The 23321-nt window shown below is 46.5% G+C and overlaps 1 protein-coding gene across 1 annotated transcript; it reads left to right on the top strand.

Moving 5' to 3' along the window:
* The first annotated feature begins 1405 nt into the window (after positions 1-1405).
* Positions 1406-22349, top strand: SDHAF4 (succinate dehydrogenase complex assembly factor 4). The gene is made up of 3 exons (XM_075598070.1): positions 1406-1601; positions 18464-18616; positions 21481-22349. Exons 1-3 carry the CDS (start codon positions 1532-1534, stop codon positions 21588-21590), a joined length of 333 nt encoding a protein of 110 aa, XP_075454185.1. The 5' UTR covers positions 1406-1531; the 3' UTR covers positions 21591-22349.
* Positions 22350-23321: the final 972 nt, after the last annotated feature.

Here is a 23321-nt window from a genome sequence, read left to right as displayed (position 1 = left end):
GTTAGTGTCTCCTCTAGGGAGGGACACCTGTTGGTATATGTGTATATGTCCAAGGTTATTCATGCAAGTAAAGTCCTTGGTTGTTTTACCCGTGCGTGGAGTGATATATATATTTCCTGCGAGGAACCACTCCCCCTCTGGTGGGAGCCATCGCTGGTGGAGGCGCTGCACCAAGTACGAGGTTATTCATATTGTCATACGCACCCAGGCTCCCCGTGGAGGAGGCTTAGGCCCTGTGAGCCTACAGGTGACACAGCACATAGTAGCGGCCTGCGAGCGATAGGAAGCAGGGTTACATATATATTTGTCTTTTTTCTGTAAGGAATGTAGAACTATCGCCGTCATGGGTTAGGTTTGGTCGTGGAACTGTACTTTTAATATATCTGCTAAAGCAATGTACACCCTACACCAGTGATTTTGAACCACAGTTTTGCAGGCACCCTAGGGTATTGCGGCTAAAGGGGAAGAGAAGGGGGTGAGCTGGGAAAAATGTCCCAGCAGCCACTGCAATTCTCTCCCTCTCAGCGCCCGAAAGTTGGACGCAAAAGGAAGCACTGGAGACCTCCTCATCCCAAGGCGAGAAGGGGGGAAAGTGAGAGAAGGGGTGGGGGGAGGGGAAAGTGAGAGAAGGGGAGGGAAAAGTGAGAGAAGGGCTGGGGAAAGTGAGATAAGGGGAGGGGAAAGTGAGATAAGGGGTGGGGGAGGGGAAAGTGAGATAAGGGGTGGGGGGAGGGGAAAGTGAGATAAGGGGTGGGGGGAGGGGAAAGTGAGATAAGGGGTGGGGGGAGGGGAAAGTGAGATAAGGGGGAGGGGAAAGTGAGAGAAGGGCTGGGGAAAGTGAGATAAGGGGAGGGGAAAGTGAGATAAGGGGTGGGGGGAGGGGAAAGTGAGATAAGGGGTGGGGGGAGGGGAAAGTGAGAGAAGGGGTGGGGGGAGGGGAAAGTGAGAGAAGGGGTGGGGAAGAGGGGAAAGTGAGAGAAGGGGTGGGAGAGGGGAAAGTGAGAGAAGGGGTGGGGAGAGGGGAAAGTGAGAGAAGGGGTGGGGAGAGGGGAAAGTGAGAGAAGGGGTGGGGAGAGGGGAAAGTGAGAGAAGGGGTGGGGAGAGGGGAAAGTGAGAGAAGGGGTGGGGGGAGGGGAAAGTGAGAGAAGGGGTGGGGGGAGGGGAAAGTGAGAGAAGGGGTGGGGGGAGGGGAAAGTGAGAGAAGGGGTGGAAGAGGGGGGGGGGAAAGGAGTGTTCGGGCTCCCCACAATGTCACACTATAATCCCTTGCTTTACACTCACACAGTAGTGTAGTCTGAACAGTCACAGGAAGAAACCTGGGAAGGGAAACAAGTTACCCAATCAAACACAGGAACACAGTGACCAATGGAGAGCTGGTTAGAGGGACCTGTCAGGAAGCACTTTCTATGCAGTGTACCAGGAAGACGCTGTGCTGCTGCTGCTCATGTACCTGAGGAGCAGAGGTCACATGTACCTGAGTGTTGTGTAAATGTGCAGGGACACAGTCACCTAGCGAGGCTACTGCAGGAAGATGCACAGCCTGAAACTCATGTTATCATGGAAAGGGGCCGCTTGTGCCCTGATTCCTCCTCAGCTGGCAGGTGAGTCCTGAGACTGCTTGCATGGCTGGAAACACCAAGCACTGTTATTTTTTGCATGTTAATTTAATGACAGAAAACGTGCTCACTGTGCTTCCCCCTTGGGATCAAATATCTTTCCGTTTTCTGCAAGCTAAAACATGGGTGCATTGTGCACGCCAAGTGATAAATAGGGGAAGTGTGTGTGTGTGTGTGTGTGTGTGTGTGTGTGTGTGTGTGTGTGTGTGTGTGTGTGTGTGTGTGTGTGTGTGTGTGTGTGTGTGTGTGTGTGTGTGTTGCCAGAGAACTTTTCTAAATGTGCAGTCAAAGACAGCAGCATCACACTTGCATCTGAAAGTACTGATATTCTGAAATACCCACAACCAGCCAACAACTTCTCAATGGAAACAAAGTCAACGCCGCACGCTGTTAGTTTTTTTTTTTACTTTGGTCAGCGAGGGGTGTTTCAGAGGTGTAGACTTGTAGTATACTTACTAGGATCAAAATGAACCAATGGCGGTGACATGGTTAAGGAGTTAAATCTGGGTGGTGATTGTCACGTCTGTTTTACAAAAATCAGACACCTATAAGTATTTCAAAATCATTTTACAAGTTGGCTTCCAAATCTGGGAAGCTCTGATGTCCGAGAGGTTTCATTTCCTCTAGATACTCCCAGCTAAAGGAGGACAGGGCGAGCTACAGTAAAGGACTGACTGGCTTAGTCCCATACATCTGAATACTTATATCCTCGTGTCCCTGCTGGCGCTGACCGCACTTGGTACGGTTACATGTGTGATTGGCAATTGGTCCCCGCTGGCTGCGAGGTCAAGAGCCGCCCCTCAATGGGGCCAGGCCCGCTGCGAGGACTGGCTGCTGCGCTGGGAGGACTGGCTGCTGCGCTGGGAGGACTGGCTGCTGCGCTGGGAGGACTGGCTGCTGCGCTGCGAGGACTGGCTGCTGCGCTGCGAGGACTGGCTGCTGCGCTGGGAGGACTGGCTGCTGCGCTGCGAGGACTGGCTGCTGCGCTGCGAGGACTGGCTGCTGCGCTGCGAGGACTGGCTGCTGCGCTGCGAGGACTGGCTGCTGCGCTGGGAGGACTGGCTGCTGCGCTGGGAGGACTGGCTGCTGCGCTGGGAGGACTGGCTGCTGCGCTGCGAGGACTGGCTGCTGCGCTGGGAGGACTGGCTGCTGCGCTGGGAGGACTGGCTGCTGCGCTGGGAGGACTGGCTGCTGCGCTGGGAGGACTGGCTGCTGCGCTGGGAGGACTGGCTGCTGCGCTGCGAGGACTGGCTGCTGCGCTGGGAGGACTGGCTGCTGCGCTGGGAGGACTGGCTGCTGCGCTGGGAGGACTGGCTGCTGCGCTGCGAGGACTGGCTGCTGCGCTGCGAGGACTGGCTGCTGCGCTGGGAGGACTGGCTGCTGCGCTGCGAGGACTGGCTGCTGCGCTGGGAGGACTGGCTGCTGCGCTGCGAGGACTGGCTGCTGCGCTGGGAGGACTGGCTGCTGCGCTGCGAGGACTGGCTGCTGCGCTGCGAGGACTGGCTGCTGCGCTGGGAGGACTGGCTGCTGCGCTGGGAGGACTGGCTGCTGCGCTGGGAGGACTGGCTGCTGCGCTGGGAGGACTGGCTGCTGCGCTGCGAGGACTGGCTGCTGCGCTGCGAGGACTGGCTGCTGCGCTGCGAGGACTGGCTGCTGCGCTGCGAGGACTGGCTGCTGCGCTGCGAGGACTGGCTGCTGCGCTGCGAGGACTGGCTGCTGCGCTGGGAGGACTGGCTGCTGCGCTGGGAGGACTGGCTGCTGCGCTGGGAGGACTGGCTGCTGCGCTGCGAGGACTGGCTGCTGCGCTGCGAGGACTGGCTGCTGCGCTGCGAGGACTGGCTGCTGCGCTGCGAGGACTGGCTGCTGCGCTGCGAGGACGGCTGCTGCGCTGCGAGGACTGGCTGCTGCGCTGGGAGGACTGGCTGCTGCGCTGGGAGGACTGGCTGCTGCGCTGGGAGGACTGGCTGCTGCGCTGCGAGGACTGGCTGCTGCGCTGCGAGGACTGGCTGCTGCGCTGCGAGGACTGGCTGCTGCGCTGGGAGGACTGGCTGCTGCGCTGCGAGGACTGGCTGCTGCGCTGAGAGGACTGGCTGCTGCGCTGCGAGGACTGGCTGCTGCGCTGCGAGGACTGGCTGCTGCGCTGCGAGGACTGGCTGCTGCGCTGAGAGGACTGGCTGCTGCGCTGAGAGGACTGGCTGCTGCGCTGCGAGGACTGGCTGCTGCGAGGCCAGTTTTTCAGGCAGACATGAAAATTGTGAGTAGAACTAGCGACGGAGCGCTAGGCCACGCCCCCCACAGTTCAGCCAAAGAAGGCAACCCTGCCTGGTGACATGGCCGCGCCCCGTTACGCCCCCCTGTTTTTTCCCTTGCAGCTCACTGCAGACAGGGGAACTCGGCTGCACGCGCCGTCAGCCTGGCGTGCGTGCAGCACAGACAGCGTGGCCGTAGGATTGTTATATAGTAGGCGCTGGTGCGCGTGCGAACCCATGCACGTTGTGCGCATATTTCGTTTATATGTTGAAAGCGGTGGCATGCGTGGCTATAGACGTCACTATAGACGTCACAGCGATAGCCGCGCTGTGATTGGCTTGGCAGCGTCATGTGGCGCGGCGGCAGCGCGAAAATGAACATTTTCATGTATTTGCTGTGATCTGCCGTGCGCGCGCTGCTGTAGTATAGAGCGCCAGGCCTGGACACAGCCAAGTCTAATTGATGCGCACGCACTATATTACACGCCTTATCCTCTGTGTGCGCGCGCTCATGCACGGGCACGCACTCTCTCCCAAGCTTGGGGCTTGGCGAGACAAGAGAGTTTGACTTTGGAGCGGAGAGCAGGGTCACATGACCCTGCTCTGACCAATGGGGAGAGAGAAGCAGAATAGTCTGAGTGGTGAGAGGTGGGAGTCGGAGAGAGGTGGGAGGTGGAAGGGGGGGGGGGGGTGTGGAGAGAGGTCTTTTATTTTTCTTGCACAAATGTTTTTAATTGCCATTTTTGGAAGGGGGGAGGGAGAGAATGGAGACACACACAGACACACCCCTCCAGACCCAGCCAATGACACGCCCCCAATGACACGTATCACAACAGAGATTCGTCAAAGTTCATAATAACACTCAAACGTTTGAGCACTATGAAGACACTAAATGTTTAAAAAGATATTTTGAAAATATATATTTTTACTTGTGCGATTTTGTATTTGGTGTCAGTCACTTCCATTTAGCCTACCAGACATGGTACTTCCATTTCTTCACTTTGTGCCTAGGAGGGATGGCCTTTTAAGTACAGTACTGTTGCCTTATGACATGTAAAAGGTATTTGCACAAGCAGGGACCTCCGTACTTATTGTTTGTGTTAATAGGTTTTTATGTAATTTTGTTTATGTAACGTCTGTGGCCCCATTGTACCGTGCTGCAGAATACCATATTGGCCCGAATATACTGCGGCCTCGCACATAATACGACCCTAAAGTTTGGAAGGTGTTCTACATGAAAAATGAAAGGTGTTAGTCTGCGCATATAATACGAGTACAGTTTTCGGAAGGAAATTTTTAGGGAAAAAACATAGCCCTATATTCTGGCCTATACAGTATATTGGCACTTTAAAAATAAAATTCTATTTATAGTACTTGAATTGCCTTTTTATTATTCGTTTATTTATATGGAGTTAGGGACAAGAACAAAAAATAAACATACAATTTAAAGAGGCAAACCAAGCAGCTTAAAAAATATGTTTTATATATATATATATATATATATATATATATATTTATATTTTTTTTTTGGGGGGGGGGGTTTACCTTTAGTTAAAACTAATTACCTAAGCTGCCGCTCGATTCATTCTCCCTCGATTGATCAGCAAAATCTTGCTTTCCATGGTTCACTAAATGGCTGCCTTTCAGTTTCAAATTAATTCTTCAGTCAGTATAACTCAGCAGCTACAGTGTATTCTTATATTAATAAGATAACATTATCTATTGTTACAGTTTGCAGCTCAAACTGCTGGGAATATTGGCAACAAATGATCACAAACAGGAAAGTGTTACAAATATCTTGCACTGAAGGGTACGGTCAGGACATTTGGTCGCAGCTAGCCGTGACCAAATGACCGTCTGTGCTTTGCGTGACTCCCCGCTGCTGGGATCTGCCACCGCCGGCCACTTCGCCACTAAAATAAGTGCCTGAACCCTTTACCCTAAGGCCTTACCCTAAAACCCCTACCCTAATCTCACCCTAATCCCTTACCCTAAAACACCTACCCTAATCCCTTACCCTAATCCCTTACCCTAATCCCTTACCCTAATCCCTTACCCTAATCCCTTACCCTAATCCCTTACCCTAATACCCATACCCTAATCCTTTGCCCTAATCCCCATACCCTAATCCTTTACCCTAATCCCGTACCCTAAAAACTTCTTCCCTAAACCCTTCCCCCTAAAACCCCCTACCCTAATCGCTAAAACCCCTAAAATTAACCCCCTAACCCATAATAAAACTTACTTTAGAAGTGGCCGGCGGTGTGGATTCCAGCAGCAGATCGGCTGTGGCGGAGGGTCCGTCTGCGCCGAAACGCCGGCAGTGATTTGGTCACAGCGTAACAGCGGCGATCAAATGTCCCCTTCCCTGCTGGGGAGGTGGGCTAAAGCCTGCTATAGAAACCAAAGGATGCTCAGTATATTAAAACTCATTAAAAATGGCATTCAGAGTTGAATTTTAAAATAAAAAAAGGTAGTAAGTATTATCTAATACTACAGAACTGGCTTTTCTTTCTATAAAACACCTCTATAGGATACTCTATGGATTGCTCCTGTAAAACCTAGTGAACCCCTCGGTAAGGAGGGCCCAGCTCTGAGCCGCTGGCAATCTGTGCATGTTAAATGTACCTTCTCCAAATTACATTTCATAATTCGATAATAAAATAGATAACCTTGTAAAACCTATGGGGTGGTGTCCGATTTTGCTCAATGATCAAAGCAATTCTATGAAGTATTATTTTATTAACTACCAGCGCAAAGGTATATAATGATAACGGGTATCCCTGCTACATTTTACTTTGAAACTAAACCCACTTCCTTTTTATATAAGAAAATGATTGCCATTAACCCTTAGAGTGCCACAGGCCCCTCCGGCACTGACAACCAGTTGGCCACTTGTCTCAAGATGACGGCACGGAAGGGGAGGGGTCTACCTTCCGTTCCACTTTTTTATTGATCGCATTCTGCGCAGAACACGATCTCCCCTTGAAAAACTATCAGGTACATTATGACGTAGCTACTATGTCACAGGGAGGGCCAGGCTGGAGTGCCAGGCTGCAAGACATAGTAACTATTGTACGTCTGTAATAATAATTGCCCAAAGGGTCAGGGACACGCAATAGCTGCTTAAACATCAAGATTTCCTTCACTGAGTTTAGCTTGATATAAGAAAAACCTGTTGATGTATTTAAAATGAAGGCCACCTGATTTTATGGCATGTTTTACAATGGAGACCAGCTATTGCAGCAGATAGAAAGCCAACTCTCTCCAGCCACAGTACAACTGTATTGATCCTCGAGGCATTCCCTACACCAGGGGTGCGCAAACTTTTTCGTCTGCACCCCCGGCTGCTCTTCTCTCTCCCCCTCCCCCCCGTGCTCGTGCCTTGCCGCCCCTTACCTTGTCTCCGGAAATTTCTGACGTCACAACATCATTTGACGCCACGTTGCCGGAGACAAAATAAGTGACGTACAGGGTCCTCACGCGCTCCCGATGGATTTCATTTTAAACGCTTTGTGGAAGAGCGCTGGGCCTCTGTAACCACTGCGCCCCCCCTCCTCCCCTCCCCCCCCTCCATCCCCCCAGAAAATGTTGTGCCCACCAGTTTGCACTCCCCTTCCCTACACAGTGGGGGGAAAGAAAACTGTGTATTCAATAGTATTGTGTAAAAATAAGGGAGATTGATTAGCCAGTAAGTGCAATGTTTATCAATAAGGTAGAAACAGCTAATTAAAAATGGTGTCAGTGTACAGAGACAAACCCTAAAACATGTACTAAGTCCATTGGTGAAATAAGTCCTATCAAAGAAAAAGGTATTATCCCCAAGCACCAAAAGATGGCTTGCCATGGAGAGGGGCGTCAAATGACGCTGCTGCGTCTTGTGATGTTACGTCACATGACCCCGTTACGTCATTAGACGCCCATCGCCAAGGAGACACGTGGACGCGAGGCCTGTTAAGTGAGTTTTCAGAGGCCTCGTGCTGAATAGCGCGGGGCCTCTGTAACCACGCGCCCCCTAAAATCCATCAGGGAGCGCGCCCCCCAGTTTGCGCACCCCTGCTTTAGTGAATTAGGGGTCCCAGACGTGTGCTGCTCTTCACTGGAGGTTTTCCACTCCTCCTTCAGAACATGTAGAGAGAGATTAAAAAGAAAGTACAGAAAACGCCCCTAGTGTAACACAATTTAATTCGAACTAAAATTCTAAAAATAAGTGGTATCCAACTCACAATATCTATACACGTAGTATGGACAGCAGGAGACACTGTGACTCCTCCACAAGATCAGAGACAAGGAGACCGACACCACAAGATATCGCAGGACATTCTCAGCGGGCGCCACACTTCCCATTAAAAGTGTGAAAGCTGATTTACTATGGCGATATTGTGAGTTGGATACCACTTATTTTTAGAATTGTATTTTTAATTGAACTGTGTTACACTAGGGAGGTTTTGTGCGCATTCTTTTTTTCTCTACATATTCCCTACACAGTATCTTGTTTTAACTAGAACACGAAGTTAATAAATGGTTTTCTGAAATGTGAACTCTAACAAGAACAGGTCTTTGAATGCACTTTCTGAAGACACAAACCATGTGCCTGTCCAAATGTCAAATCAACACCAAGAAACATATTAAACATATACTTTGATGGCCCATTAGAATTTTCACATATTTCAAACCCAAAATGTTATTAGATCTTAATCTAAGTCCTAATAATAGATCACGAAACCTGATCAAACAAATGACACAAAAACATGATACTTTTTCAACATTTATTTATCTACAATTTATTGAACATTCAACATCCATGTGTGAAAAAGAATGTGAACCTTTAGATTCAGTACCTGGTTCATCCCCTTGAGCAGCAATGACTTCAACTAAGCATTTCCTGTAACTGCTGGTCAGTCTCTCACATCAGTTTTGAAGAATTTTGTCCCATTCCTCCTTACAGCACTGCTGTAACTCGGTGACATTTGAGGGCTTCCTAGCATGGACAGCTCGCTTTAGGTCCTACCACAACATTTAGATTCTAAAACACAGAATTTCTTCTTCCGCAGCCATTCTTTTGTAGATCTGCTTGTATATTTAGGATCATTGTGTCGCTGTATTCCCCACTTTCGCTTCAGCTCACAGACGGATGGCCTGACATTCTTCTCCAGAATCTTCTGATACCATGCAGAATTTATGGTTGTGGCAAGCCGTCAAGGTCCCAAGGCAGCCACAAACCATCACACTTCCACCACCATGCTTGATGGTTGGGATGCCGTTCTTCTTTTCGAACGCAGTATTTGGTTTTCGCCAAACATAATGTTTCTCATTGAGGCCAAAAAGTTCTAAATTTGACTCGTCTGGGCAGAGAACATTGTTCCAGAAGTATTGTGGACCATCTATGTGCTATTAGGAACACAGTTCATTCTATAGTTACTTAGTGACAGAACAAGGGAGTGGCAAACTTCAGGTGGGCAGCAATGTTCTTTTTGGAAAGCAGTGGTTCCCCCCATGGCTATCCTTCCATGAACACCTTTCTTGTTCAATCTTCTTCTGATAGTTGAGTCATGAACACTCACTTTGCCAGGGCGAGAGTGGCATGCAGAGCCTTGGATGTTACTCTGGGGTTCTTTGTGACTTCCTGGATGATTTGCCGGTTTATTCTTAGAGATTTTGGTAGGACAACCACTCCTTGGTAGAGTCACCGTGGTCCATTTGTAGTCTGTCTGGCAGTGGATTGGTGGAGCCCCACATCCTTACAAATTGTTGTGTAACCCTTTCTAGACTGATGAGCATTAATAACTGCTTCTCTGAGGTCCTCAGTGATTACTTTTGATGGTGGCATGATGTATTTCCACACACCTGTATGGTGAAGAGCAAACTCACAAAGTTTCTGATCTTTATATAGGGTGGTGCCTCCCAAACACACACCTGAAGATCTACCTAATTATTTAAACACCTGATTCTAATTATCCACTTTAATTTAGCTGATAAAACAAGAGGTACACTTACTTTTGCTAATACCCTGACTCTTAATTACTCATTGTCGGTCTAATTCATACATCATTTTGTTTGAAAAGACATGAAATTGGTTAATATAAACCCTATTGGATATTTAAGAAAAGACTGGTTTTGATTCAAGAAGGTTATCATGAAAAAACGATGACATTTCTGTAATTATCATTGGGGCTCACAAACTTTTTCACGCCATTGTACTGTACTGTATATAGTCGGTTCTCATTTTCTGCATTGGCCTCCCTTGTATTTATTGTTTTCGTGACCCCATTCACTGAAGACTCCTTAGGCTGGCTCAGCTTACAATAGTGGGGCAAAAACATTTTTTTTTTTACCAAATTATCAGTGTAATTGTTTCCTTAGAAAGATTCAATCGGCCTTAAAGTAAATTGTCTTACTTATTTCTATTTTGTGTAAAATAAATACAAATTACTTCTTCTTGGGAACTCTAGCTTCAAGCAGGTGAACTACTTATGTTTATCTGTTTGATCATTGATAGCACCGTCATTACTTTGCAAACAAAGGAACAAAGCTAAGCTAACAATTTAGATGACTGGCAAACAAACGTATAACCAAAAGACGTTAAACATTATAAAACCCCTCTGACGCATTTGTTTGCGTTGGAAATGTTAAAAGTTTAAACATGATTTTAAAGTACATTTGAAAAAAAAATGTATTATGTCAGTCAGTTACATTAAACTTACTAAACACGCCACTGTCATTAGTTAATTTTTGTCCTAAGCAAACCACGTCTTTTATCAGTGCAAAACCTCTGTTCTGGTTCTGTTTCCTGTATACTATATTTAGACCATTGCAGAACTAAAAGTGTTCTGTATCAAAATAATGTAGAGGGCCTCACATCACCCCAGTAAGTATTTCTCCTGTAATCTTTGTGGAGAAATAATAATTTAAAAAAAAAATGTGTATCTTTTTTTATTATACAGTAGCAGTTTTTGTTTAACATAGGGGGGAAAAGAGAAAAATGCATTTACAGTATCTGCATACATTATTGGTTATATTTACACAGGTCATAGATAATCATAACTTATTACGTAGAGGTCGAACTCTTAACGTTTATTGGCCACACTTATTTGAAGGAAAATATCAAATCACACCTGTAATATCCTCCTTTGGAACATTATCGTTGCCTACGGCTGTTATCCAAGGCTCCCAAACTCTCTAGTAATTTGGAGAAAGAGTCAGATTGAATACTGTTCAGCTTTTCCATGAGAAAGACCCTCCATATACCAGATTTAAACTTGCTCAACTGATGGACCATTGAGTTTCTTCCTGGCCATAGCTGTCTCGCACCTATCTGCCTTATATACATACGGTATACGGTTGATCCTCGGATCTATTAAAATGATCTAACCGTTTACATAGAAGTGCTACCCAGGGATCTAGAGGGAAATAAGAGTCAATAATATCTTGTAGTAGAGCATGACGGGCTACCGATAGTCTAGACCAGGGGTGCTCAACTCCAGTCCTCAAGCCCTCCCACCAGGTCAGGTTTTCAGGATATCCACCTGTGCTGATGCGGCGACTGATTGAGCCACCTGTGCTGAAGCCGGGATATCCTGAAAACTTGACCTGTTGGGAGGGCTTGACGACTGGGGTTGAGCACCCCTGGTCTAGAGCAGGGGGGCACAAACTTTTTTCCCTGCGCCCCCCTGCCGGCGGTTCCCTCACCCCCACTTACCTTGGCTCCAGCGTCGGCTCTGGCATCATGTCACGTTGCCATAGCAACATGACCATGCGGACGCGTGTGGAGCCAAGGTAAGTAAAGGTTTACAGAGGCCCTGCAGCTCCCCCGGCACTTAATTTAAGTGCCTTCGGGAAGAGCGCGGGGCCTCTGTAATCTGCGCGCCCCCCCTGGGGGTTTGTGCACCCCTGCTTCAGAGATCACTGGGCACTACTACCACATGAGTAGGAAAGACCCTAGTTGGTCACAGCCTCGTGTGCACAATCAAGAAGAATTTTGATAATACTTGAATAGTTTGACAGAGGTGAGATACCATTAGTGGAGCATCTTAGGCTGCGCGTATAGTGCCCGCGACCGGGGATGGGTGACGTAACCCGTCGCTGCTAGCGGCGCTTTGCGGCGCCGCGAGGTTCCTGGCATTTGATTTGTTCAGGGGCAGTCACATGAGGCGAAAGCCCTTGAAAAATCTAATATTTCCGGCTACCAAAGTCAGCGTTGCTCCGTCACATTGCCGCCGTCGCGCTTACTATAACCGCACACGGCAGCGGCAATGTATTTGTTTTTGGGCGCCGTCGCTGTCGCTATACGCGCGACCTTAACTGCAGTCTCTTTTATTGTGACACAATGGAGCTTTTTGCTGTTCCCTCGAATATATCGTCCCAAACCTTGTACATCATAAATTTGTATTTCACAGGGATCAAAATCATTCTGTACAATGAAGAATTTAGTTCTCTGCGGTCGTTTCTGCTGTGGCATAGACTTTCAAAGGAGGCGAGTCTGACAAATGGAGCCTTTGAATTCACAAATCCCCTAATCTGATCAAATATAAATAGTTCCGTATTTGGTAACCCAAGTTCTTGTGAGTGAATCAAATGTTTTAACCTTCTTGTCTGTCCAGACATACACCACCCTGGAAATCCTTGCCGAGGTCCATGCCCAAAAGTCCCGGACAGACAGGCCTGGAGATAAGCTGAGCTATTACCGAGTTTGCATTAGATAGGCCATCCTTCAGCTTGTTGGAATCCCATAATCGTAGGGAGTGGCTAACGGACTGAGGAAATCCCAGTGACCATCCAAGTTGTTTAAGTAACCATAATATTGTGTCCAGCATACATGGGCTAACTGTAGCCGCTTCAATCTTCTCCGATCTTTTAATATTATCTGAGGCATGCGAGTGTATAAGTTGGCATAGGTGGGCTGCTTTTATTGTAGGATACTAAATGTGGCAAAGCCAAACCACTGCTAGTTACTGGTTGATATTCTTGTCTACTACTAACCTTTGGTTTCTTGTTATTCCAAATAAAATTCGATATCTGCTTTTGGAGACCCTGAATATCTTTAAATTTGATGGGGAGTGTGTGAAATCGATATAAAATCCTTGGTAGTAGATTCATCTGTATGGAATTGACCTTGCCTATCCATGATATGATACGTGGACAAATGAGAAAAAAATATGAAACAGTATGTACTCTGTAATTTATTTATTTATATATACATCTGATATGATAGATATATTGTCCTTTGAAACACTGCACATTTGATCTTTGCATTGTCCACTTCTATATCACCTCCATCCCAGTTTATGGTTCGCAGATCTATTGTTATCTGTTTTTAACGTATTTCTTTTTAATAATTGTTTTGTACAAGTTTTTCTATGTTTGGCCATTATCCCCCTAATAGTCTTTTTGATTTTCTCCTTTCCCTTTCCCCTACCACCCCCATCTCTGATCCGCGTTGCTACGCTTGTTAGGTATTGTACTATGAAGTAAGCTTATAGAATTAGTTTCAATGCCAGTGTTCCTAAACGGGATTGTCTTTATGGTCATTATGTAGTGTTGTGCGCTCGTGTGAGCAGGGGGGTGGCTTGCGAGACTGCAAGGTCGACGCGTCACTCCCCTCTCGCTCGGAGCACATCCACAGAACAGAGCCTTCCAATTGGTTCGTAACTAGACCAATGATATTGAATCTTGGCGATTTTCGCGCCAAAATGACGCAGCGTTGTGACGCGGGTGGGCGGGGGATTCCCTATAAGACTGTGGAGGGGAGATGACGCGAATCATCTCTTTGATAAAGGACATTTTGTCCGAAACGCGTCAGAGTGTTTGTCCTCGTTACCATGTCACTCTAATAAAATATTTTTAACCCTTACACTGCTGGTCCCCTACTCTACTTGCTGTGCACCACTTCAATCCTAGGATTTTTTTTCAAGTATGACACATGGACCACTCTTCTACATCCTTTTTCATGTTTTTTTTATAAAAGCTGTGTAGTTTGCAGTGTACATTGAATCTGAGGCTATTGTCAGAAATACCCCCAGGTATTTGAGGGCTTCAGATTTTCAATTAAAAATAAAATGTAAGGCTATTAGTTTGACTTGGGCCTGTGGAATGTTAATGTTTAATGCTTCTGGTTTTGTCTTTTTATTAATTTTAAACCCGAAAATGCTTAGAAAAATATCTAATTAATTGAGTAGATTAGGTAGGGAGGTTAGTGGGTTGGCCATCGTAAGCAGAATGTCATCAGCAAAGACTGAAAGTTTTTACTCTTTTTTTTAAGGGAACTGGATATCTTTTATCTCCCTGTATAACCTGATGTGGGATGCCAATGGTTTGATTTGCTAAAGCAAAGAGTAATGGACAAAGCGGGCACCCTTGCCGGGTGCCATTTTTTAAATTAATATATTAGCAGGAACATTTAAATACTTATCCTTGGCCATGGGATGCTTCTAGAGAGAGGCAATAACTCTCAGAAATGTGCCTTTTACCCAAACGATTTTATGGCCTCAAACATGTATGCCCAATTAACTCGGTCAAAGGCTTTCTCTGCATTCCAAGGAGAGTAGCATCGACGGGACATTGGAGCTTTTCGCTATATGTATTAAGCTGATTACCCTCCTTTTATTATCTGCTCTCTGATTACCCGGGACAAAATCCACCTGATCAGGGCTGATCAGCCCGGGCAGGAAGGCATTCAATAAAATAGTGAGGTTCTATAGCTCTTGCATCGGGGGGGGGGGGGGGTCTTTGCCCTCTTTATGTATTAATATTATCCTAGTTTACAGGATAGACTCAGGGAAGCATCCCCCATCTAAAATATTGTTAAACATGTCCGGCAGAAACGGCGACAGAGAAATGAGAATTTCTTACAATTTACGTTTGTGTAGATTGTTTGCTATTTGCTAGATGGATTGTATGGACAATAGAGCCTGCAATAGGAAGGGTCACGCGTTTGGGTTAAAAGGAAGTAACAAACTTTGCTGCCTACGGATGGGTCAACATTTGCTCATGAGATGGGTGCAAATAAATGTCCCACCTTTCAATATATGTAAAATATTCCACAGTCCCGTACTTTTTTCAGTTTATTAAGAGATAATAGAAAATATCTTCTGCATCATTTCAGTCAATTGCATCATTAAGGCATATATAATTTAGTTATAGAGTGGAGAATCCTTAGCTTGTTCTAAAGCTTGGTTTTAAATGATTCTGAATTCTATAAATCCAAATGCATTCTTTATACATTTCCTCAACATAGCAATCCCTTGTTTTTCTCACTGTAAGCTCAACATGTTCTTAGTCAATCATCAATGTTTAAACCAATATTCCCTCATTGACTTTGATTTAGAAGAACCTCCTTCTTCTGTCACTAAGTAACTATAGTTAATCCTTTGTTCCTAAGCTTTTAAGACCCATCTCTATTGTATTGTGTTTTACTAACCATTTAATTAACCTTTGATTCCAAACTCAAGACCATATACTATTCAACTCAGCAGACATTAAACATACCAAGTTTCTTAAATCACAAAGCATTTCTACCCCTGCCGGTCTTCAGACTGATTTATCTTCTTTTATCTTTGCAGAGGCAGCTAATCATTTCCCAATATAATTTCTAACTTAATACTAAATAACTTATTGTAACTAGTTACATGCTGAATATATGTATATAGACCGTATAGCATCTTTATTTAGGCCTGAAATCGTCCTATCTTCAATGGGGTCTGCAAGAACACTTGAAAACCATGCTTTTTCAGTAATGAGAAACCACTTTAGAAGTTTTATCAATTAGTTGTAAATACACGCTGCTATTCATAATGTATATTGGATGAGCAAGCATTTAACCCAACTTACATTTACATTAATTACAACTATATGATCTTGGTACTTAGAGGCATCTGGATGAATACTACAATCATAAAGACCATAATCTGTAACCACTGAGGCTAAAAACATGTTGGGCAGGCCTGCCAGTTCACTCTGTACTGTATGTATGTGTGTCTTTATTTATATAGCATCATTTATGTACAAATACAATATCGAAAGAAAGTCCTGTTTGAAAAGTCAGTAGTAGTTTCATTCTACTACCAGGACTGACTTTTCAAACAGGACTGTCTTTCGATATGGTACTGTAATTATCATCACCACACTTTGCGCCGGGGACATTTTTTGTATTTGTATTTGTTTGGTATTGGATTTGAACAACCATTGTTTATTGCCCCCTTGGCTGCATATGTAATCACATTGTAATCACACAATTGTTGTTATCACACCAATTAGTCTATCACTTGGATCAAGCGCTGGTAGAGTTTTTTTTAGTTAGTTTTGTATTCAAGCATCATTTATGTACATAGCCCTTCACAGCAGAAGTTCACGTGACACATAGTAGGAATAAGCACTTCAGACACAAAAGTAACATAAGGAAAGGTAGTCCCCGTCCCAAAGAGTTTACAATCTAAGTGATAATTTGGGAGAATTTATAGAGACAGTAGGATGGTGTTATGGTAAGTGCGTCTGCAAGGGTTCAGAGCATCTGAGATGTATAGTATCAGCCATGACCTTTGCATTTTGCAGCATGGAGGTCATTAGTTATTTTGGTGAGGGCTGTTTCAGTGTAGTGAGCAGTGCAGAAGCCAGATTGTAGAAGGTCTAGGATAGAATAGGTGTTGAGAGAATACAAGGTGTTCAAGGTGTTTAGAGGCAAAAGGCAGGAGGGAGACGGGTAGAGTCAATCTTTCTGCTTTTGAGTTAGGGAGCGGGGCCTTAGCCTTAGTCAGCGCGCCCGCACTGCAGACAGGCGGGGCGCTGACAGACACAGACCGCAATATGCGTTCTGTAGGGAGCCGGGGCGGGAGTGGGAGGGAGGGAGGGGGGCGGGAGTGGGAGGGAGGGGGGCGGGAGTGGGAGGGAGGGGGGCGGGATCTGAACGTGGTGCCGTCCACCCCCCACACACATACATACATACACACACACACACACACACACACACACACACACACACACACACACACACACTTTAACCTGCAGCTCCTTCCCTTCTCCCCGCCCAAGGCGCCTCCCATCTAGCTCCTTCCCTCCCCTCCTCCCCATTGGCTGACTCGCGTACCATGTGACGCACCATGTGTCACAGTACGTAGTCAGTTGGTAGTGAGGAGGGACTGGGACCGGATCGTGAGGCTGAACAGCAATAGTGAGTTGCGCTCACGCGGCCGCCCGCACCACCGGGCGCAGCGGGACCCAGCACTAAGGGTATAACTCTTGCGTGCTTAAAGCAGGTGAGAAAGGTACCAGAGTAGAGGGAGGAGTTGAAAATATGTGCAAGTGTAGGGATTAGAGTAGGAGCAATAGGTTTGTGGATATGGTAGGGAATGGGGAAAAGAGGGCAAGTGGTAGTAGGAGAATAGGAGATCAGCAGCAACACGTCCTCTGTGACAGAGAAAAAGGAGTCGAGGAAGACAGGAGGAGAGTTAGGCCGCGGGCATGGTCAGCGCTTAGCCGATGACCTGCGCTCACAGGTGTCAGTGAGCCCCTGCAGCCGCAATGAGAGCGGCTTTAGCAGGGGCTCGCGCGCGCTTCCGCAGGCGTGCAGAAGCATAGCCGGCACTCACATTTTAGATTACGCGCGCAGGGCCTGTCACGTGACCGGTTCGCCCAATGAGGGCGAACCAGCTCCGTGACGTCACTGGCCCGCCCATAGAAAACGAGAGGTAACTTGAAAACGAGATGTAACTCTCAATGTATTACTTCCTGGTAAAATATTTTATAAATAAATAAATAGACACGCATAGTAAGACCAGGGAAAGCACCCGCTTTCCCTCAGCCTCCGTGTGCCTCCGCACGGGCTTAGTGTCTATGGACTCAGCCTTACGAAGAGGTGTAGAATCTGAGGCGGATACAGAGGGGATGTCTTGCTGAATAGAATAAACCTTGAAATAGTCAGCAAAGTCCTGAGGTGAATTAGAGGAAAAGACAGGTAACAGATGGTCTCTGTAGAGCAGTGATTTTTGACCAGGGTTTCGCAAGCCCCCCTCGGGTTCCGCGGCTGCCAGGGGGGAGAGCTGGGACAATTCCCCCGGCTGTCCCAGACCCAGCAGCACGGCGGCACTCCCACATATAAGTGACCCGGCGGCTCCCATGCTCAGCAACAGCAGCCACCTGGTCACTGCTATCCTTCCTTTCCCTGCTTCTGCCATCAACTTCCGGCTGACAGAAGGGAGAGGAAGCATCAGTGCAAGAGCCGGCTCCCTTACAGAGACTGTGTGTGTGTATCATGATATGCTTTGGTACGGCATCACTGCTTTTGTATGTATTGGTCTCACCCAGCCGCACTCCGTATAGTCTAATGATATTTAACAGTATAGTACTTTCATAAATTGTGTTTTAGGTTTGGGATATGGTGTCTCCTGCTGTTGGTTTTAGCTTCCCAACCACTACCATGTGTCCCATTTTCGAGGAGCTATTGCTAAGTTCAGTGCAGGATCAAGTAACTGTTACTGTTCTTTGTTATTTTGTTCTGTTGGCTGCTGTAACCCAATGAACACTTGAAATGTTGAATAAATTGCTATTGTGTTCTGTGATTTATAATGTTTGAAGTTCTCAGATTAACACACTGTATTTTATGTTAAGTGTGCACTGGGGTTTGGAACTCTATGAGGACCGTTAGCAATAGTTCCGAACAAAATCCTGGCTCCATAAAGCAACCTCTAAAGAAACCCAAGACACCCCAAGGACGTTTGGATGAAACGGAACAGTCCAATGTTGAGAGCGATCCACTGAAAAGTAAGCAGATATAATGTTATTAATTAAACGATTGATTTTATGTTATTTTGTTTACATATTTGTCTTCTCTTTTTCAATCACAAATCCATTCCACCAACCTTGCTTTTTCACCAGAAATGCTTTCTTCTTTCTTGTATTTTTCTGATATCTTTTCTTTGTCCTGCATTTGTATGTTAAAATGTATGCAGGGAAAACTTTGAATTTTAACAGGACTATGATCCCTTGACTTGGAAAATATTTGGCTTATATTATTAGCTTCAATAAGCAGAGATGACTCCTGGTCTTTTGTTCGCTTTAAGCTGACCAGTTTTTACACTTTCCCCTTGATGATGATGATGATGATGATGATGATGATGATGATAATGAATATATAATAACCGGTTTCTGCCACTCTGCATGGCACCTATTCATTTGCCGCGAATCCATCTTTCGCATGTTGAAGAAAAGTTCAGCTTCACCCAAGTAAATCAGACTCCTCTTCTCCAGCACAAGGAAGACGTACATCATATTGAATAGGGGAATTTGGGTGCACGACATTTCCATTTCTGAATGTTAGCCTATACTTAATCATTTTGAACACCAGGTGAATAATGCACAGGATTGTATTCCATCCAAGCACGGCCTACACCATCTGCATGGAGACCCCAAACCTAGATAGCTGCCACTTCAGGAACCCAGCACAACTGTATTTGGCAGCATCTGCATCATGTTTTACTAGGGTCACCCCTGAAAATGAGTATACAACAAAGACATTCATCCCACTCACTTCCACACTGTGTTATTACTTGGCAGAGGCTACATCAAAGTGGAAATCATTAGGTTCAGATACAAATACTGAATATAGTACTTTTTAAAAATCTGATTTCACTTTCCTGTGATGCTTAACTCTGACATTTTGAGTCGCACTGGTCTTGCAGCTAGTGATACAGGGGAAATGCAAACTGTTTGCCTGAGAGCTTTAATATCCAATGATGGAGCCATGGACCTCCGCTCTTAGAGATTAATAGTGTAGGAGATCTGCTGCTTCTCCTCCTCCTGAGGGGGATCTTGGACTTTTCCCCTTCCTTTCTATGCTTGCTCTCTATTTGAGTAAACATGTAATACCGATGTTATATCTATACATTCATAGTGTTGTTACCTAAGGCTGCGTCCAGGGTGGCGCTGAGCTGGTGCGGGCGCTCACGCTGGCCGCGATGAGACACATTGAGACAATGTGTGTGGCCTGCGTGATCGCCCCCCTCTGCCCGTGCCTGTGAGCTGCAGTCGAAGCTCAGATTCAAGAGTTTCAAAATTTTGAATCTGTAGCTCCGATTTCAGATCACATGACCAAACTTACCCAATCAGAGGACAGCAAGGCAAAACCAATGCAATACAAGCATTGGGAGCTTGCATTGGTTGCTGTCCTCTTGACACGGGGGGGGACACGAAACGGAAAACTGAGAGATGTGAACGGGGGGGGGGATAAAACGAAGTGGTGGTGGGGCAAACGGAGTGGTGGGGAAGGGGGGGCAAACGGAGTGGTGGGGAAGGGGGGGCAAACGGAGTGGTGGGGAAGGGGGGGCAAACGGAGTGGTGGGGAAGGGGGGGCAAACGGAGTGGTGGGGAAGGGGGGGCAAACGGAGTGGTGGGGAAGGGGGGGCAAACGGAGTGGTGGGGAAGGGGGGGCAAACGGAGTGGTGGGGAAGGGGGGGCAAACGGAGTGGTGGGGAAAGGGGGGCAAACGGAGTGGTGGGGAAGGGGGGGGCAGACGGAGTGGTGGGGAAGGGGGGGAGAGAAAGCAGGGGGTAGAGGGGAGGGAAGGGGGTAGAGGGGAGGGAAGGGGGTGGAGGGGAGGGAAGGGGGTGGAGGGGAGGGAAGGGGGTGGAGGGGAGGGAAGGGGGTAGAGGGGAGGGAAGGGGGGGAGGGTGGGGGAGGGAGAGAGCGCGGGGGGAGGGGGAGAGAGCAATGGGGGGGCGGAGGGGGAGGGGGGGAGAGAGCAGGCGAAGAGAAAGAGAGGGGAGGGGGAGAGAGGGGATATATATTTATATATATGGATATATATATATATATATGTATATGTATGTATATATATGTGTATGTATGTATATATATATATGTGTGTGTGTGTTGCTGCAATACACGCCCCCCCCCCCCCCCACCCTGTCGCTTGCAAATTTCTTCTAGCAGGACAAGATTGGTCTCCTGCTTACATGCAGGTGATGTCACTGCTCCTGAGCGCCAGCCCGCTCGCTCCGCTCTTCGCTTCACCCTGGACGAGGCCTAAGACTTAAAGGAGCAGTTTCGGCTGCTGTTTTTACATAGATGGGAATCGGGGGAGGGGGTCTCCGGAGCTGATCTGCGTTAATTTCAGCTTCAGGGGCCCCCTGGCTCCTGGGATACTTAACAGGGAAAGTGCAGCTGATGCAGCCCCCTCCAGAGTAAACAGAATGGAGGTTTATATCTCCCATATCATGTGGGCCAACAGGAAGTCATAACATCATCCATTTCGGCTACCTTTTTGGCCCGAGTGACACCGGCTTTAAACTTCCACGTAGCACCGGCAGCAGCTTTTCAGCATGTATCTCTGGAAGCAGGGGGTCCCCAGAGCTGAAAGAAACCTGGAGGCCCCCTGCTTCCCACATATAAAAAGAGAGGGTGGGGGGTGCAAAGTGGGATTGCTCCTTTAAACCAGCATCTTAAACCACTCGTTTTTATTGAAGCAGATAGACAATTTTGTTTTGCTCATATCCTCCTCTCTGACCCCCGCCCAGGACAAAAAGCTCTGGGCGCCTTTACTTAGAGCACGACTTGTTCCGATGTGAGAAGCCCAGAGGCATTGAGACTCCTGTTTTATACACCTCCCTTTATATGTTTTTTCTTTGTAGGATTCCCTGGTGACATCAATCCCGTTACTAAGGAGAAAGGTGGGCCCCGAGGACCTGAACCTACTCGCTACGGGGACTGGGAGAGAAAAGGACGCTGCATAGATTTCTAGCACTCTGTACGGCACCTTCATGCATATACTGTTTGTATAACTAATGGTAGAATGTTTGCTGTGGAAGCCAGGTATTTGGAGTTACAACAAAACAAAACAAATGACCTCTTTTCTCTGTATTTATAATAACATCATAAACATATACTGTAGCAGCCGAATGAATACATTTTGTAGATAATTTGTTTGACTTGAAAATATAATGCAATGTATTATTTATTTGGTAATAAAATGCACATTATCGCATAATATACCGTGCAGAATAAAATATTGCCTACTCTCTTATAATCCAGATCAAACTTGTTGGCAGCATACATTATATTACACATTGTGAACCACTGCAAGCACAAAGCATTGTGTATATGTATTTGAATGAATGCATAACACTTTGGCAGAAGTAATGAATAACTTTACAATCCTTATTATAGTCACTGCATTAAGTTGATGCATCTATCCTTTAAAAAAAAAAAAGAGAATACAAAATGTGTATTTATACAGTGGTGTATATAAGTAAGATGAATTGTTGAGTCTTCATCCCTGAAATTTGTTTTTGAATGATGTACTTATTAGACATGTTTCTGGCGAATGCTTCAGCGAAATGTTCTTTTTCTCCCAACAGATATGCGTACATGTCATTAGTATCTATATAAAAAGTAAATATGGTTTATAACAGTCTTATAATCGGTAATGGGAAGCTGTCACTTTATTATTATATTGTTTAGTTATATGATTTTATTTATATTAAAAAAAAAGTTTTTTTTATTTGAACTCCCTGTTTGAGCTGTTAGGGAGATAGATGAATTTGGGACACACTCTAATTTAAAAATAAATAACACGAGGTCGGAGGCCTAGTTTCTATTAAAATGAACCTCCTCCCCCACATCTTATAGCTATTGCAGGTACTTCCGGTGTCAGTATCTCATTCCCATGTAAAATAATTGGAAAAAAGCAATAGCAAACTTTTATTTGGAATGGGTGGAAGCTGAGAATTAGGAGATGCACCATGATCAGATCAACCTTCTCTTGAGGATTAGCCAGGGGTAAACCTACTCATCGGTGGACCCTGGTACAGGAGGGAAAAAAAGCTTCCCCCTCCCTTCCAATGGGGCCCAACCTGTGCAGCGGGCCCTTACCTGGCGGCGGTAGCCCACCCAGATGGTGATTGCGGAAGTTGGGTCTGACTTCCTGTGGGGTCTAACTTCCGTGTTAGGACTGCCTGGATGGGCTCCCTCCACCGCCGCCTTGTAAGGTCCCACACGCGCCACTACACAGTTAGAGCCCTTGGAGAAGGAAGATGGAGAGGAGGCCCTGAACAAAAAGTGGGACGGACTTCCGGTTTGGTGGTAGTAGGGCAAATGGGCCCCCAACAGACGGGCCATGGTGCAGCTGAACCATCTGCACCTATGGTAGTTCCGCCACTGGGACTACCCCTTCCTGATCTCCAGAGCTATTATGAAGCTGCAAGGCTAAGTCCCCTAATTACTGGTCTCTCCGTGAGGGTATTAAACCATGGGTGGACAAAACAGAAGCCAATAACAATGACCTGGCAGCCCTGCTGTAAGTACCTAACTGTTAGACCCCATCCAACCACCCCACACACCGTAATAATACACTCACTGAAGGTTTGGGATTCCTCGTATGATGTATCACCACTATCCTCCCCACTTTCCCCTTCCTTCACCCTCTTTGCCCCTTTTATTTTCTGTACTCCCTACCCCGTCCATAAAACACCTT

This window comes from Ascaphus truei, chromosome 4 (genome assembly GCF_040206685.1).
Source record: "Ascaphus truei isolate aAscTru1 chromosome 4, aAscTru1.hap1, whole genome shotgun sequence".
Taxonomy (NCBI): domain Eukaryota; kingdom Metazoa; phylum Chordata; class Amphibia; order Anura; family Ascaphidae; genus Ascaphus; species Ascaphus truei.
Note: the sequence above shows the minus strand (reverse complement) of the source record. Positions and strands in the feature narration are given on the sequence as shown.

Excerpts from the sequence above, each read along its gene's own strand:
- SDHAF4 (XM_075598070.1), top strand. The coding sequence starts at position 1,532 with ATGCACAGCCTGAAACTCATGTTATCATGGAAAGGGGCCGCTTGTGCC. Across the intron at positions 1,602-18,463 it reads GATTCCTCCTCAGCTGGCAG|TGTGCACTGGGGTTTGGAAC; the intron begins GTGAGTCCTGAG and ends TTTTATGTTAAG. Across the intron at positions 18,617-21,480 it reads TGAGAGCGATCCACTGAAAA|GATTCCCTGGTGACATCAAT; the intron begins GTAAGCAGATAT and ends TTTTCTTTGTAG.